This window comes from Medicago sativa, chromosome 2 (genome assembly GCF_051527215.1).
Source record: "Medicago sativa cultivar Bolivia chromosome 2, Bolivia_mono, whole genome shotgun sequence".
NCBI lineage: Eukaryota > Viridiplantae > Streptophyta > Magnoliopsida > Fabales > Fabaceae > Medicago > Medicago sativa.
This window is the reverse complement of record NC_140750.1, coordinates 26574470-26592712: the sequence shown is the minus strand read 5'-3', so window position 1 is coordinate 26592712 and position 18243 is coordinate 26574470. Positions and strand designations below refer to the sequence as shown.

At 34.2% G+C, this 18243-nt stretch overlaps 2 protein-coding genes across 2 annotated transcripts; both read left to right on the top strand.

The window, feature by feature from the left end:
• Positions 1–1336: 1336 nt before the first annotated feature.
• On the top strand, positions 1337–6595 carry LOC146945863 (uncharacterized). Its single transcript, XM_085744154.1, has 7 exons — positions 1337–1482; positions 1572–1702; positions 1809–1891; positions 4070–4191; positions 4628–4792; positions 5224–5317; positions 6194–6595. The coding sequence occupies exons 1-7, from the start codon at positions 1470–1472 to the stop codon at positions 6393–6395; spliced, it is 810 nt and encodes a 269-aa protein (XP_085600280.1). The 5' UTR covers positions 1337–1469; the 3' UTR covers positions 6396–6595.
• A 7022-nt stretch (positions 6596–13617) lies between these two features.
• On the top strand, positions 13618–17810 carry LOC146945862 (uncharacterized). Its single transcript, XM_085744153.1, has 7 exons — positions 13618–13766; positions 13862–13989; positions 14443–14525; positions 16213–16334; positions 16786–16887; positions 16970–17015; positions 17412–17810. Exons 1-7 carry the CDS (start codon positions 13742–13744, stop codon positions 17542–17544), a joined length of 639 nt encoding a protein of 212 aa, XP_085600279.1. The 5' UTR covers positions 13618–13741; the 3' UTR covers positions 17545–17810.
• Positions 17811–18243: the final 433 nt, after the last annotated feature.

The following is an 18243-nucleotide window of genomic DNA, read 5'->3' as shown; positions in this document are numbered from 1 at the left end:
TTCTGCAAAAAATTCTTGTAAAAAAAGAAGCAAAAACTACTTTGTAGAATTTGTGAAAATCTTTGCATAATTGATTCTTAAATCATCCTTGATGAGGCTATGATTTGCGGAACAAAAATGGAACCTTTGATGGAAATGAAGAAAGGCGCAAGGTAAGGAAGGTAAGTGAACGGGGAAAAGATGATCAACAAGACGTGATGCGAATAATACAAAATTTAAAAAGTACATTTGCATAGTGTGTTCAAAAAGTCAAATCAAATATTACTTGGATGTAAATGCAATAAATTGACAAAATAACTCATTGATTTGGTGATGTTCAACTAAAGAGATTAGGATAGTATATGAAATTTCGGGGCACTAGTTAAGAAACAAATATAGTAATGTATTGCATTGGAAATTGTGTTTTCAATCCTTTAAAAGTCAATAAAATGTCTTTTTTAAATTAAAACATTCTCTTTATAGTTTTCTTAACTAGTGCCCGGAGGAACGAGTTAAGATAACCCTTCTATATATACAAGAAAAAAGTGTAATTTTTTATGTATTATTGTTGTGTATTTTGTATCATTTTTAGTAATTATTATTTAGTACTTCTTGAGGTAAACTTTTTGAAAATAATTTTTCTATAACTTCAATAATAAATATATTTTATGAATTTTAAGTAAAATAATTAAATGAATATCAATTTTAATTCAAAACTAATTACAAATAAAAGAACTATTTTTTTTGTCAAAAAATAAAAAAGAAAAGAACTATTTAGATAAACTAAAGATTTTTTTTTAAAATTCTACATGATAATTTTTTTTTTCTTCTTTCAAATAGTATAGGTTGTTAGGTACCAGAGTAACAAAATATTATCACGCAGCCAAAATAAGAGACGAGAAAAGAGGAACTGAACACACAATATTTTACGTGGAAACCCCTCAACAAATAAGGGGAAAAAAAACCACGGGGCAATAGTGGAGAACTTTCACGAAGTGGAAGAAATTACAAGACATCTCTCTAAATACAAGAAGAGTACAATTACCACTCTCTTATAAATAGGAGAATACTAACTAACAGAACCCAGGAGAAACCTCACAGGAAAAACTATTTTTTTTTTCTCTCTATATTTTTTCTCTCACTACACTAAACAAACTATGTTTATTGTTTGTGTTGTTTTTTTTTTTTTTTGATTTTGGAATAATTTTCTTTGCTGCCAGTTCCCTCTATTTATAGAAGGAAAGTACTGAACAAAACAAAAGGCATGGCAAGAAAGTCCACAGCACCGAAAGCAATCAAGACAATTTGCAATTGTCCTTTTTTGACTATAGTGCACAAAGCCAAAACATGTTTCCCCAGGCATCCACAAAAGTGGCTTTATCTTCTTGCATGCAAAATTTCAACAAAAATGGCTTTAGCTTTCATGTGTTCACATAGGTTAGTTTATCAACTTTAACTTTATGCAGAGTTGAAACACGGGTGAAGTGAAAATGTCCCTCCTATAAGTTTCTGTTATTGAATATAAAATTTTCAAAGAAAAATAGAGAATTCATGAATGATTTATCTTTCATAATATTTTATTTTTTTTGTAGCTGTTCAGCATCATCAGAGAGTGATAATACACAACAAAAACGGTGAAAAACTTGTTGGCATATTACATGAATGTTCTGGAACAACAACCAAAGACATTGTTATCTTGTGTCATGGCTTTCGTTGCTCTAAAGTTTGTTAATATTTCCTTTTTTACTTTAATGCATGCATAAATTCTTTTACTAGATTATATTAATTAATTTTTATGTTTATTTTCTTACTTTTTTTTCCCTATGTAGGACACTGATCTCATATTGAACCTTGCTGTTGAATTGGAAAAGACACAAGTTAGTTCTTTCCGCTTTGACTTTTCTGGAAATGGGTAAGTTTATATCCGTCCCAAAATAATTGTGATCAATCAAGTTTATAAATGCATGCATAAATTAATATTTTTACTATTATGGTTTAGATGGTTTTTTGAATGACAATGTTTAGTATGTTAATTGTTATGTTAGTATATTCTTTGTTGCCATGATCTTTAACCCCTCTGATGAATACAATTACTATTTGTTTGTGAAATTGTCTCTGAACTTTTTGGTAAAAAATTCGTCTCTAAAATTTGTTGAGAATGTGTCTTAAAATCAGTGTTTTTCAGTTTCTGGTCAGCATAATTTGATTTAGGGTCAGAGTAATGGAGAGAAGTTAGGGATTGCTCTTGGTGAGAAATTGAGGATGATTTCTCGATCACTTTTGTAACTCTCTTGAGAGAAAGGGACATGATAGAAATTATGGTTTGCTTTTGTTGTACCCCCGAAGCTAATTTTTGCAAGACTCGTTGATAGTGTGAATTAAAGAGCTGCTCTCTCCAGACGTAGGTCAATTTGAGCCGAACTGGATAAACAATATTGGTTTGTTTGTGCCTCTTCTCTTTTTATCACTGTCTTTGAATTGATTGTGTGGGTTTTCTGTACACGTATATTCTAGATTTGTTCTAGGTTGAATTTGCTTAATTTGTTTAGTATTCTAGATTTGTTCTAGGTTGAATTTGCTTAATTTGTTTAGTTTGGTTGTCATTATTATTTGTTCCACTTGTCTTGTTTGAATTCACAACAAAATTAAATTATCCTACTAGATAATTAGCTAAAAGCTGAGGAATATAGAAAAAATGGACAAAGCCATCTCTGTCGTGGTTGTTCTGTTGGAAGGATATCTATATTCTTTACTTTCTTAGGATTACTGTGATTTCATGTAATTTATGATCTATGTAGCCTCGACACTTTCGATTGAAAGTGTGTCCGCTATCTGTTCCTGCGACATGCAACAGTGCTTTATAGTTTATGGCTTTGAACTTGTGCTATTGTGTCCTGTATCAAACAATTTGATTGAGAAAATACAATCGAAAGGTTAGAATGTGAGAGTGAAGAACTGATAGAAATAAGTTTGACATGAAAAGTAAGATTGAAACTCCTACTTGTTATTATTAGGTAACATGACAAACTTGTTGTTTAAAGATTGGCAGGAATAAAAAACGACAAAGAATGACTAATATGAGTGGTGGATCCTGGATCTATAATTCAAGAAGAATTGTAATGTATAGAATTAGGATAGGATGAATAAGAGAAAAACTCATACCAAGATTCACTCGATTCACTGCATTGTTGTCACGACTGTTGATATGACACCGTGGTCCAATAGGAGTGATGGGCCCAACCCACACAATCATGATTTCTAGAAAGGAGTAGAAGCTGAGCGAAGATTGGTGGCTTGAGCCACAATCTTAGGAAAAGTAATTAATTAGTGAATTGAGCCACAATTTTAGGAGATTATGTTAAGTTTACAAGGGAGTAATGAAAGAGTGTAGAATTGCTAAGAAGTTATAGCGTTTATAGCGTTTATCTTTAATATGACCGACTAGACCAGAGGGAGAACACATTGGTCTCTCTTTTGATAGAGGTGGAAGTTTTAGAACCTTGCTGAGAAGACTGAACAGCACCTGCCAATTGATTTTCAGAAATGGTACTAATAGATTCAACAGATCGTTAAGTTTCCTCTTGTTGAAGTAGTGCTAGAACTCGATTCATAGAAGGAATACAATCTTGAAGTAAAACTCGGACTGTAACATGACCAAAGCTTTCATTCAGTCCCATTAAGAAATTAAGAACATACTCAGTGTGAAGATAATTGATTAGTGGTTGAACATACCACAGTTACAAGTTTGAATTGGTTTATACTTGATTTCGAGCTAACTACCTTATAACTGTGATTGTTTTGGAAATGTTGATAATAGCTGCATGATTGGTGTGCTTAAAGCATATGTCTATGTTTTGAGTTTGGACATAGGATGGATGAATATAATAGTATGACTATAGAAATATTGTGTTTCTGACCGCCTGACGTGGTTGCTTTAGTTTTCGATGTAACTGTTTCTTCTGCAATTCTACAAATAATGAATTCCTTGTCCTGGTGTAAATTAAGTGGTATTTCTTCATTTACACCGAGTTACATGTAATAAAGTTTCTGATATCTTGTCTATATCATTAATCTTGGGTTTTTCTTCAAGGGAAAGCGAAGGTTCATTTAAGTTTGGTAACCAATGGACAGAGGTGGATGATTTATGTGCTGTTGTTCAACATTTCCGTGAATCAAATCGTGTAATCCGTGCAATTGTCGGACATAGTAAAGGTATCTTGATTTGTTTGCTTATCATGATTATATTTGCCAATTTATACAATCACTCATTGAAGAAAAACCAGGAATGTGCATTCATTTAACTGAGATGTGAACCTCATTGCCTATGCAAAGTTATAGTATGAAATTAGTCAATAACGCAAAATGGAAAGAAACATTTGCAAGCCAAAGATGAACTTGATCATTATGTTTTATTTTTAACCCAGTTGTTTTGTTACTTGTTAACTATTAGCATTATACTTATACATGAACATAGGTTCATGAAAAAACCTATTCTAATTGGGTGTCACTGCATTTCATGTACTGTTCTTGATAGTTGACTTCTGGGGGTAGCTTCTGAGCAATCCCCCTTCTCAAATTTCATGTGTCCTTTCCCCCAATGTTTGCTAGGATGATTGGACTATTAACAATTGTTTGTGTCCTGATGCAGGAGGTAACATAGTGCTTCTCTATGCTTCCAAATATCACGACGTGAAAACTGTTGTCAACGTCTCTGGACGTTTTGATCTGAAGAGAGGCAATGAAGAACTCCTTGGTAAAGATTATTTGGAAAGAATTAGGAAGGAAGGTTTCATTGATGTGAAGAACAGCTCTGGTAAATCCTTTACTTAGGCTTATTTAATCTTCAAGACCAACAAATAGTTTTATCATTGTGAGCCTATGAATGAAGCACTACTGATACAGACACGGACACCAAACACGTTGACACCGGTAAAAATTTGAAAAATAAATTAATTGAACATAATCACGTAAGTCGGTATCGACACATGTTGGACACACCTTGCGTTCTGCATGTGTTTATACTAAAATTTGGAACCGGGGATACACAATTACAAGCACAAAGTTCAAACTAGACATTAATCGTGAACTATATCTTGTTCAATGACTGCAAAATGACTTGAGTTTACAACTCTAGATATATTTCAACGGGAAAGATGTTGATAATGAAAATTTACAAGTTATTTTTTCAATCTCTCAGTACTATATTATTTATTGAGTGATTGTTTGAGAACATATTTGTTGCAGGAAGTTTTGATTACCGTGTTACTGAGGAAAGTTTGATGGATTGCTTAAGTATAAATATGCATGAATCATGCCTTCAGATTGACAGAGAATGCAGGTTAGAGGAAAAGATGTTCGATCTCTCTCTCTCTCTCTCGCTCTCTCTCTCTCTCTCTCTCTCTCAATTATTCTTTCATAGCCATTATTACGTCCAATTTGTGAAAGAATGTTCAACTACTACATTTCCATATAAATTTTTAAAACTAAAATTTATTAAGTAAGCCCTTAACAAAATTTGATTTCAGTAGCTACATATAGTGTTTTCAAAGTAATTCGTTGAATTGGACCTCTAGAGCGTGACCTGAGTTGCTTGATAGTGGATAAATCAACGGATCTTTGATTAACTCAGATACCATCTTGGAATTTGAGTTTTCTAATCAACCATTACAAAACCGGCCTGTATGCAAGGGATGCCTACTACATATAAAGGAATTTTGAGGCTGTATCTCATTCGATGTGGGACTCTCAACAATAATCTCTACAAAGAATAAAACATGAATTATTTCTTCTTAAGATATTTAAGCTTCTTTAGTGAATTGAAAATTAACGAAATCATTTATATTTATCTTTCCCTTCATGCTTGAATTCTATAAGGAGCTTTAATTAACATGTTAATTATTTGTGAGTTGTTGTAACTCTGATCAAATGTGAAAAGGAAACTTGCAAGATTAAAATATGCTCTTAATAATAGAAAACTAAAATGATTCAATTTGATTTACTCCCTAGTAATGTGAAGGGGACAAATTTTAGTATATAAATTTGTCTACAAAATCATGTTGTAGTTCTTTGGAGAAGAGATGCGAAGGAGAGAAATTTATATATATGTTGCTATAAATGATATATGAAGAAGCGACGATTCTATTTGACCTTAACAAGTTACTTACTGGTATTGATGCATAGATATGGTAATGTTAGATTACGTCCTATATGGCAGGGTCCTTACAATTCACGGTTCTTCTGATGAAATTAACACCGTCCAAGATGCACACGAGTTTGCTAAGATCATACCAAACCACAAGTTGCATATCACTGAAGGAGCTGATCATCTATACAATAATCATCAAGATGAGTTATCCTCGGTTGTTATCAGTTTCATCAAGGAAACCATTGACCACGACAAGGGTACTGCTAGCTAGGCCTGTTCTTGCTTGGATATGAACACAAGACCATGAAATGTCACTCGCAAGTAATAAATAAGAAGTTAGAGATTGTAACTGCTTTCAATTAGTTTGTTTTTCTGTTTTTACTTTGCTTGTTAAGCAAGTTAGCTTCACCACATGATGTATAAATAACAATAAGTTAATGAGAAATAACAAGTGGTGTATTTTGAAGTGAATTCTTCTTGAATCTATCTCAATTTTCTCTCCATTCTCTTTTCATTATTTTGTTATTCTTTTTTTCTTATTTCTCAAAACTAGTGTATCAAGTGAGTGAATGAAAGTGTAAAACTGATTGCTTACACTAACAGAAAAGACCTGCTCGCATCCTGATTTTGTTGTCGATTAAACTGAGTTTTCGGTAGGTTTGGTATTTCATGTCCACCCCTAAATGGCGGGATGGACTTACATTTTAGTCCCTAAGTTGAGCATATGACATATCAACACGTTAATGTGGAGTCCATTGGACATTTATGGGTTGGAAATTGCTCTTCTCCCTTTCAAAATTGCTCATTCCCTTAATTATGCCCAGCGTGAGTTAAGTCATGCTCGGCTTTTTTCAACGTGAGTTAACTCACTTTGGGCATTTTACAGTGTGAGTTAACTCACGTAGGCACTTTTAAGATCTGTGAATGAGCAAAAACAAAAGGGAGAAGAACAATTTCCTTATGGGTTACATAAGCAACTAGGACAAACGTCAACTCATGGGAGCTTGTAAGAACTAAATTAAGCAATAATTTTTTTTTTCATAGATTCATGAAGTTTTTTATTTTTGGAATATTCATAATTTGAAGTATATTTGAAGTATATCAGGTTGTCAATGGCTAGCAAATGGTGCTTTTCCGCCACATGTTAATTCCACCAATATCACACTGATTCCTATTTGGAAACATAGGAACAAAAGGTCTGAAATAATATTATTGAATCCACTCAATCTATTTATTAACGGGCAGATTCCATCCTCATTAGTTGGATGAATGCCCAAACCATGTGCAATCATGCTCCTAGGCAATCTAACACCTAGGGTGTGTTGTAGTGGCAAAAACCAAGTCCCGGGAGGTATAAATGTTGATGCTTCCTTTTCTCATGCGCTGAATAGAGTTGGAATTGACATGTGTATTCGGGATGAAGAGGGTCGTTTTGTGATGGCCAAAACAAAGTGGTTGTCTCCACTTCTTGATGTGGATTTGGGGAGACCTTAGAACTGTTATTGGCTCTTATGTGGATTCGTGACCTTCAGTTGTGTATTGTGGACTTTGAGGTTGATTCCCAAATTGTGCTGGATAGTCTCTATGGTAGTTAAAGTGACGTTTCTAATTATAGTGCAGTGATTAACAATTGTAGACGTTTGTTAGCTTCTGATATAGTAACTTCTGATATTAGGTTCATTAGGAAATGGAGCTATAAGGAGGACTAATAGAGGCTACTATCCCTCCCAAACTTTTTTAAACATTTTGCAATTTTTTATCCCTCCATCAAAGATTGAGCTATAAGGAGGACTAACAAAGGCCACTGTCCCTCCTGAACTCATTTAAACTTTTTACAAGATTTTGTATCCCTCTATCAGGGATGGAGGTATAAGGAGGACTAATAAAGGCTACTGTCCCTCTCGAACTTTTTCTTTTTAAAAATATCCTAGTATGCTATAATATTTGTTCGGTTTCAATATCTATTTTCTTTGAACTTTATACGACAATGTATTGACCCTCTTTTGATTCAATATTTTGGACCTTAAACACCTAAGTTTCTAGGCGTAAAATTGCACTAATCTTTAGCTAAAATCTTCAACACCGAAAAACAAAGTAGAGTTTTTTCTACAATTTATCGAAGTATCGTATCCTCAAGTAGAATTCCAGTTTAAGATATTGGATTGACAATATAATGCAAGTAATATTTTTTGTGTTGTTTTCACCACCGAAACAATTTGATGATACAATTGAAAAATATAATTACAATGAAAATTGAAGAACAATACTTATTTTGAGACAATTGTTTTTGTGTAAACCACCAAATTAGTCTCTAACTTTGTAGAACTTTCTCAAATAGGTTTATGAGATTATAAATATTACAAAAATATCTCTGACTGAGTACACTTCCGGATCCCAAATCAATATACCAGACTAACTCAAATGAGTTAACATATATGAGCGTTGCTTTACCACTTCAACGCATTAGAAATTTGGGATTGGTCTCTATATTTAACCACTTATATTATCAATTAATTTCTTATATTTTAACGATTTCCTATCAATTTTATTCTTTAAGTCATCCCCTTACTATTAATTTAGTTCCTAACATAATCTTCTAATAACTAATATTAATATGTGAAATCAAAGAACTTTATGTAACCAAAAAAAAAATCAAGAACTTTATGAAATATTCATAAAATCAAACATTTATTTAAGAGCAAATAGTCACTTTAGTCCCTGGCTCTGCACCTCGCTGTCACACAGGTCCCTGACTCAGGATTAAATACAAACAAGTCCCTGACTCTACACTTCCGTTATCACTTTAGTCCCTGCCGTTAAAAAAGTCTGTTAAGTGATGATGTGGCACATGTGTTATACTGACTTGGCATATGATGTGTCAGGGACTTAAGTGAAAAAAACTCAAAAGTCACTTTATTAATAACCATTGGGTATTTCTTTTCTTTTCTCCCTCCAAACACAAACACAAACACAAAACAAGAACAAAAACACGTTGAACTTCCCATAAAAAAACACCTTGAACTGAAAACTCAAAACCCTCACCGTTGAAATCATCCACCACACTTGCGACTCCGCCGTCTGCCGTCGCCGTCGTGGCTTCTTCTCATCACGCCGATGTACCCTTCTGTTTTTGCTAAAGTCGCGCATGAACATCATAAGGTCAGTGAACAACAAATTCTATGATTTTACTTGTTTTGATCATGCAAAATCATAACTTTTCATGTTTCTTATGCTTAATGTTTGATAGTTTTGGTTTATTTGTTTTTGTTATGTTTATTTTAGGTTTTAGGGTTAATTATTTTTATAAGCTGTGTCATTAAAGAACTGAAAATATCAGTTGTGTACTTGCTACAAGTTTTTGTTGAGACATTGTTTTTCATTCTCTTGAAATGGTCATACACTTTGCTTCACGGTGCTTGTCATCCTCGTAATGACCCCTGGGTTCCAAAGATGGAAGAAAATATAGATTTGATTTCCATAAACAATTAACGAATAAAATGATGAAAGAAAAAAAAAAGAATCAAAAGTTTATGTTTCAACCAATTAATATTTGCCGGAAAAAAGTTTATGTTTAAGAATATAAGGGTTATAAGTTTTTTTTTCTTTTTTGTTAACATATGTATCTGTTATTTTGTGTTTAGAATGGAATCAACTCTGATTTTGCATCATGGTGGTTATTTTCAAAGATATGGTAATGGTAACATGCAGTATGTAAATGGTCAATTTTGTGTTTGGGAAGAGTATGACACTGACTACCTTAGCAAGCATCAACTGGAAGAGATGGCAAAACTATGTGGAAACTGCGGGTATTGAAAAAATATGGTGGTTGGTTCCTGACTGTAGAGGTTACCTTCAAGTTATTGAAGATGCCGATATTTTGGATTTGGGTAACACCACCCGTCGTTGTGGCAACAAAGTTCATATATATTATGAGCATCCAATATTTGAACCAGATATTGTTGCACCAGAAGAGGCAGTTCATGAACCTGAAGTTGTGACTGTTGATGATGAGGTTGAAATTGTGGCTGATGCTGTTAATGAAAGTGTAGCTGATGTTGTTAATGAGAATGTGGTTGAGGCCGAAATTGATGTTAATGAAGGGGTAGTTGATGCCAATGAAGGTGAAACAGTTAATGAAGATTAAGCTCATGATGATGCACAAGAATATGAAACCGATGAGGATTCTGATTACTCACCTTCATATTTTAGTGGAGATGATGATACTTTCATGGAAGTTGATTTGAAACCTGAACCATCTAGAAGAAGGAACAAGAGACCAACAGAAGGACAAGGCACGGGTATCAATGTTGAAGAGAATGTCGATGAGAATGATTTTCCTAACGACAATGACAGTTACCATTCTGAAGAACTAAGGAGCCCTATTAGTACCGATGATGAAGGTGATGGAAATGGAAGAGAAGTGTTCCCTCAGTTTAATTTAAATGCAGAGTTTGGTCAAGTCCACTTGGAGATAGGAATGGAATTTGAAACTTTGGATATTTTCAAAGAAGCCGTGAGGAACTTCACCATATACCATGGAAGAGATATAAAGTGGTTGAAAAATGACAAAGAAAGGTGCAGAGTCGTATGCAAGGATGAAACATGCAATTGGATGATATATTGTGCTTGGAGTAAAGTAACTAAAAGTTTTCAAATCAAGACTTTCCCCCAGCCATTGCACACTTGTTGTCCTGACTTTAAAAGCTCTGAAGCAAGGAGGAAGTGGGTGGTTGCCATGCTTACAGAAAAGATTAAAGAGTCTCCAAAAATCACATATACAGAGGCATTTGATCACTTCAAAACAAAGTATGGGATGCAAATCAATGATACAAAGTTGTTTAGGTCACTGAAAGAAGCGAGAACCAAGGTTGATGGGAATTTCAAAGAGCAATAAGGTCTTGTTTGGGACTATGCTGCTGAGTTACAAAGGAGTAATCCGGGTACAACAACTAAAATTAATGTCACACCGGTACTCGAAGGTCCTCCACAATTTAAGAGATTTTATGTGTGTTTGGAAGCTTGTAAGAGAGGGTTCATGGCTGGGTTCATGAGTGACATGCAAAAGGTACGTAGAGAATTATAGTACTGCTTATTTTTATACTTGTAGATGTACACTGTCAGGGACCTTAGTGACAGTAAATGTTTACTGTCAGGGACCTTAGCGACAGTAAGTATACACAGTCAAGGACTAAAGAGAATTATGCTAATGACCATTTTAATGTTGTGTTTGTTTATTCTGTATGCTTAGGGTCTTATCCCTGCTTTACAAGAAGTGATGAAAGGAGCCCCACATAGGTATTGTGTCATGCACTTATGGAGGAATTTCACTAAGCAATGGAAAGACAAAGAATTAAGAGGAGCAGTTTGGGAGGCTGCAAGAGCTTCTACACCATCCCAGTTCAACACAGTGATGGAGAGGATAAAGAGAAAATGTGAGAAGGCATGGGCATATTTGAACAAGTGGCCTAAGGAGTCATGGACCAAGGCATACTTTAGTACCGATCCAAAGGTGGACAACGTACCGATCATAGTTTCTTGTTGCGCATATGCATAATTTCAGGGTGCAGGTTCTACATAATTTCTGTTTGAGTTGCTGTGTGCAGTCTGTGTGCTTCTGAGTTGCGTTTTTTGTGTTCTGTAGGCAGGCTGCAGTGCACTTCTGTTATGGTGCAGCAGTCTGCGTTTTTTTGTGTTGTTTTATAGGCTCTTCAGCTCTCTCTATGCTGTTAAGTGTTGTTTGTGTTTTAGTTCCTGCCTTTGGTTTGGGTTAGGAACATAGGAGGTTTTTTTATTGAGTTTAGGTGGATTTAGTATAGGAAAATAAAAGAAGCTTTAGGGCAAAATTTCTTCATTTTGTCTTTGAAACTCTATATTTCTCTTAGTTAGTATATATAGAGAACTCCTATTCTGTTTGCAAAAGAAAAACATATATGATTTAAGTGTGAACAAGTTCTACACTACAGGTTCCATAAACATTAGTCATTACCACTGAATGATGAATTTGTTTGAATTTGTTTTAGGCATGCCATGTGTTCATGGAATAGCAGCCATTGCATGGAGGCATGACAAACCTGAAAATTATTGTCATGGGTTGCTTACTTTGGGCTCATACAATGCAACATATGAGCATTTCATAAAGCCAACACAAGGTGAAGAGTTTTGGGAAAAAACTGCTTATGTGAAACCAGTGCCTGCACCAAAAAGAAGACAACCTGGAAGGCCAAAGAAACAAAGAAGGAAAGATGCATCCGAGGGTCCTTCCAGTTCAGGTAATATTCGGAGGTCATATCCAGTGATAACATGTTCAAGGCGTGGTCTGGAAGGTAATCACAATAGGTTCGGCTGCACTAATCAAGGTGTGATGCCTATGCCTCCCAATTGGATTCCACCACCACCACCTCCCAACAATGAGGGTCAAGGAGAATAAGTTACTTTAGATTTGTCACAATATGCCCCACAAACACAAGAGCAATTATTTGATGTGAACGTGCAAGGACCACAACCAATAGGAATTGGACAAGGAACTTTTGATCCAGCACCGGTTGGAGTTAGGCCACCACCTATTAGGGGTCAAAATCCAAATGCACGTCTGAATAAACAACAAATGCTTACATCTTTCATGCCAACTCCATGATTTACTCCAAGGGGTCCAAGGCCAACTAAGTGATGTTTGTTAGTTTATTTATGTACCGAAATTACTAAATTATAAGCACAACTGTGGTGCAATATTTTGTTTAATATTTTGCTGAATCGTTATGTAATGACTTGTTGAATTATATGCCCAAATATGGTGCAATCTTTTGATTACTCTATGATTGACATTAATGACTTAATAGTTATGTTATGAAAACATTTGTTATTAAACTATAGAATCATTTTTATGTGTTATAATAATATTTTGGTATTTAGCGCAGATACCTTAGTGTTGTTAGTAAGTAGCATGTTAAAACTAACAACTTGCCAAGGATCTTAGTGAAAACTCGTTTTTACTGTCTGGGACCTAACTGACAGTAAGTATACATAGTCAGGGATCTAACAGTAAGTTGATGATATTGATTTTCGATTCAGGGACCTAACTGACAGTAAGTATACACAGTCAGGGATCTAACAGTAAATTGAGGATATTGATTTTCGATTCAGGGACCAAAGTGACCATTTTTTACTTTCACTTTAGTCCCTGTGACACGTCATACTCCTTGTCAGCGTGCCACATCATCACTTAACAGACTTTTTTAACGGCAGGGACTAAAGTGATAACGGAAGTGTAGAGGCAGGGACTTGTTTGTATTTAATCCTGAGTCAGGGACCTGTGTGACAGTGAGGTGCAAAGCGAGGGACTAAAGTGACTATTTGCTCATTTATTTAAACACGTGCTACAGAAATTAATTTGGTGTTTTGTTCTTCTTTCTTACTTGTTTTTACGTGTAATATTTTTCTTTTTCTTATTAATTTGGTACGCTACCCTCACTTTGCTCTTTTCCTACGTAACAACCCTTTCCACTACAAAGTCACTTATCAAGATAGATAATGCAATTCAATTGTCCCCTATAAATAAACTCATTTGCATTTTCAGACAGCAAATTTCATACTAAACTTGAAAACAAGTGTGAAGTGAAGATGTCCCTAGCTGCAAAAAATCCATGTTAGTTAGTTTCCTACATTAAATGTTAAATTATTTTCATGAAAAAAATAAAATAAAGAATTGATGAATGATTTCTTTCTCATTTGTTTTTTCAGCTGTTCAGCATCATCAGAGAATCATAATACTCAACAAAAATGGTGAAAAACTTGTTGGCATATTACATGAAACTTCTGGAACAACCAACGACATTGTTATCTTGTGTCATGGTGTTCAATGCTCTAAAGTATGTTTCTTTTTTTTCTTTTACTTAAATTTATTCTCTAAAGTTTGTTGAGTTTAATTTCTATACATAGTAAGTTACTTAACAAAAACCCACTTGGGTTGGCCTAGTGGTATTGGCTTGAGACCTGGGAGTGTGCTCCTCCTCGAGGTCTCAGGTTCGATTCCTCATTTGTGTCAATTTGGGTGGGCTAATTTAGCTTCTTCAAAAAAAAAAAAGTTACTTAACAAATACAATGTTGTAAAAAAAAACAAATACAATGTTGTAAAAAAAAAACAAATACAATGTTGTAAAAAAAAAAATTAATAATGAATATGACGACTGATATGTTTTCAAATATGACGACCGATATGTTTTCAAATTCATTAAATGATGTGGTAGAATATCATTTGATGCATGTAAAATATTTTACGTGTATATAATTTAAATCCAAAGTTTTTTTCTTTTCAATTTTAGGATACGGAACTCATAGTGAACCTTGCTGTGGCATTGGAAAAGGCACAAATTAGTTCTTTCCGTTTTGACTTTTCTGGATGTGGGTAAGTTTATGATGATTCAGAACACAACCATATATATATATATATATATATATATATATATATATATATATATATATATATATATATATATATATATATATATATATATATATATATATATATATATATATATATGAATACATTTACTATTTGTTTGTGAAATTATCTCTGAATTTTTTTGATAATTTGTTGAGAATGTTCAATTCATTAACCATATGGATGAAATTATTATACTTTACTAGATGGCTTAGACGGATATCCATCCATTAAAAATATAATAAGGATATATTAAGTTTTTACTTTTTTGGGATTTTTGTGATTTCATCTAGTTTATGACTCATAGCACCGACACTTTTGATTGAAATCGTGTCCGCTGTCCATGTCTCCAGCAGTGCTTATAGTTTATGACTTTGAACTTGTGCTATTGTGTCCTGTATCGAACAATTTGATCAAGAAAACTTAATCGAAAGGTTAGAATGTGAGAGTAAAGAACTGATAGAAATAAATTTGACATGAAAAGTAGGGGTGTAGAATCCATTGTTCAGAGTGAAGTTAGGTCCTAGAGTGATAGTATCTACAGCTGAAACCCCTACGTTGGTGTTTATTAGGTAATGTGACAAACTTGTTTAAAGATTTGTAGTAAAATTCGGCCAGTAACATGACTAATCGCTCATTGAGAGAGATCCCAGAGTGCATTCAATGAGTTCACACCAGAGCTGAAAAATGCGAAGACCATTGATCGGCTGAATTGCTGAAAGCATTCTTCAAGATCTGTCCAGATATCACAAGCGGTAGGTGTGTAGATGACAGTTGATGTGATTTGGTTCCAGATCGAATTCAACAACCAGGGCACCACGATGTTTTTATTGCGTAGCCACAAATGATACCGATCATCATTTTCTGGTGGGTGTGCAATGGTTTTGTCAGCGAAACAGATCTTGTTGCGGCTGTTTAACGCCATTTTCATAGCATGTTTCCAGGTGCAGAAACTTTCTCCGGTGAGTGGATGTGTGACGAGCATCAGACTAGGAGAATTAGAGCAAAGAAAGGATCCATTGGTTGAATTTCAACAGTGACTGTTGCAGCATGCAAGAGAATCAGAATGAAGATGAAATGAATCAATGAAAGAATTTAAACAGAAAAACTTCTGATATGATATTGATGATCCAGAGAAGAATTTGTTAAATTGATTGCATTCATCAGATGTGATTTCTAAAACATAGGATGCTAGTTTATATACTCAGGCTGCAATAGATAGAGCCTAACAAACTCTGAAGCTAACTAACTTGAATTCGATAGCTGCGTGATTGGTGCGCTCAAGGCATGTGTTTATGTTTTGAGTTTCGATATAGGATGGATGAATATGATAGTATGATAACTGAAATTACTGTTACAAAACTACTAGTTGTTTGTTTAAGATTGTCGGTTTAGTTGTACTACTATTATACTATCTTTAGTGACTCAATTTCCTTATAATCTTATCGCGGTGTTAGATGAAAACCTTCCAAGAGTGACCTGATTTTGTCACCGTTTCTTCTGCGATTCTACAAATAGTGAACATTTTTCCTGGTTTAAATTAAGTGGTATTTCTTCATTTACTGAGTTATATGTAATAAAGTTTCTGATTTCTTGTCTTCATCATTAGCCATGCTTTGTCTTGAATTTAGTTAGTGGGTTTTTCTTCAAGGGAAAGCGAAGGTACGTATACGAGGGATAACTTTTGGGAAGAGGTGGATGATTTACGCGCTGTTGCTCAACATTTCCGTGAATCAAATCGTGTTATCCGTGCAATTGTCGGACATAGTAAAGGTATCTTGATTTGTTCGCTTATATGAAAGAAAAAGGTATATCCATATATGCTTTTGGATATATAATTATATGTGCCGATTTATACAATCATTCATTGAAGAAAAACCAGGAATATCCAAACTTCTAGCATGAGATTAGTCAATAACTCAAAATGAAAAGAAACCTTGCAAAACCATGCCAAAGATGAACTTGATCATTATGTTTTATTTTTAACATAGTTGTTTTGTTACTTGTTAAGTATTAGCAATTTAGCATTATACACAAACATAGGTTCGTAAGGAAAAACTATTCTAATCGGGTGTCACTGCATTTCATGTATTGTTCTTGATATTTGACTTGTCGGTGTAGTTTCTTCTGAACAATCCCTTCTTCTCAAATTTGTTGTGTCCTTTCCCCCAAAGTTTGCTAGGACGATCGAACTATTAGCAATTGTTTATGTGTCCTGATGCAGGAGGTGACATAGTACTTCTCTATGCTTCCAAATATCATGACGTTAAAACTGTTGTCAACGTCTCTGGACGTTTTGATCTGAAGAGAACCATTGAAGGCATTGGTAAGTTTTTGAAAAATAAATGAATTGAATGTCATCACATGTGTCAGCCGTGTTACTGAGGAAAGTTTGATGGATTGCTTAGGTACAAATATGCATGACGCATGCCTTCAGATTGACAAAGATTGCAGGTTAGTGGAAAAGCTGTTTGATCTCTTCTGCTTTTAGATCCATTCATTTGTTGTTTAAGGACATGTGTGTAGATGTTGAATTTAACTACATTTTGTGTTTCCAAAGTAATTCTTAGAATTTGGGTTGAATTTAACTCAACCCTTATAAAACTAGCTTGTAAGGTGAGAGATAAAACTTCTAATATAATAGTTTTTGAGTCATATCTCATTCGACGTGGGGCTCTTAATACGCACCAGTCACTCCCAGATTAAACCTCTAGAGTGTAATCCGAGTGACATGATAGCGGATAGGTCAACGGAACTTAGATTGACTCTCAGTCTCATACCATTTTATGTAGCTACATACTTAGATTGATGCATAGATATGCTAATGTCAAATTACATCATATATGGCAGAGTCCTTTCAGTTTATGGTTCTTGCGGAACCCCATTCAAGATGCATACGAGTTCGATAAGATCATACCAAACCACAAGCTGCATATCATTGAAGGAGCTAATCATATGTACGACAATCATCAAGATTTGTTAACCTCAGTTGTCATCAGATTCATCAAAGAAACCATTGACCACAACAAATTGAAGAAAGTTGTTGTGTTTTCTAGTTGCATAGTCTTGTTCTTCTTTTCTTTTTTCTTCTTATTTGTTTGCTTTAGGGATTGGGGTGTGTGACCACTACAATTTGCTAGCTAGGCCTGTTCTTGCTTGGTATTTGTCACCATTAAATGGTTAATTCAAACACCTTCCTCATGGTAAATAATCCAGTTGGAGATATTGGAAAAGGGTAAATTAGATTTATCTTTCTTTATGTTTAAGGAATTAAACTCTGTTGAGAATTTGATATAGCCTGAAAACAAATTTATCTTTACGTGTACTAAATCGCAAATTTTTTGAAGTTAAGGTGTCAAAAATGCACTTAAGCCAATTTTATTATTAAAGCTATAGAGTTGTCATCAAAACCTTTCTTGAATATGAACATTCGACGTCTAATTGTTATGTTAGTTTTTTCTCTTTCGTCTATGTTTGAACTTAAGACCTCAAATTCGATTTTCTTTAGCTCAAACAATTGAACTACTTAACCCACAAATTAACATCACTAACTGGATAGAAAGAAAGACTGTGGATTCTCACATTTCCTTTGTCAATATCAGCGGATGGACAGTGTTGATGCATTGGTTATTTGGATATGGTTGTTGGTTTAAGTCCTCACATTTCTCTGCAAACAGTATGT

Bases quoted from the DNA above. Each gene is read 5' to 3' on its own strand.
- LOC146945862 (XM_085744153.1), top strand. From the start codon at position 13,742: ATGTCCCTAGCTGCAAAAAATCCAT. The intron at 13,990-14,442 runs GTATGTTTCTTT...TTTCAATTTTAG, and splicing joins ATGGTGTTCAATGCTCTAAA to GATACGGAACTCATAGTGAA. The intron at 16,335-16,785 runs GTATCTTGATTT...GTCCTGATGCAG, and splicing joins AATTGTCGGACATAGTAAAG to GAGGTGACATAGTACTTCTC.
- LOC146945863 (XM_085744154.1), top strand. The intron at 1,703-1,808 runs GTTTGTTAATAT...TTCCCTATGTAG, and splicing joins ATGGCTTTCGTTGCTCTAAA to GACACTGATCTCATATTGAA. The intron at 4,793-5,223 runs GTAAATCCTTTA...TATTTGTTGCAG, and splicing joins TGATGTGAAGAACAGCTCTG to GAAGTTTTGATTACCGTGTT.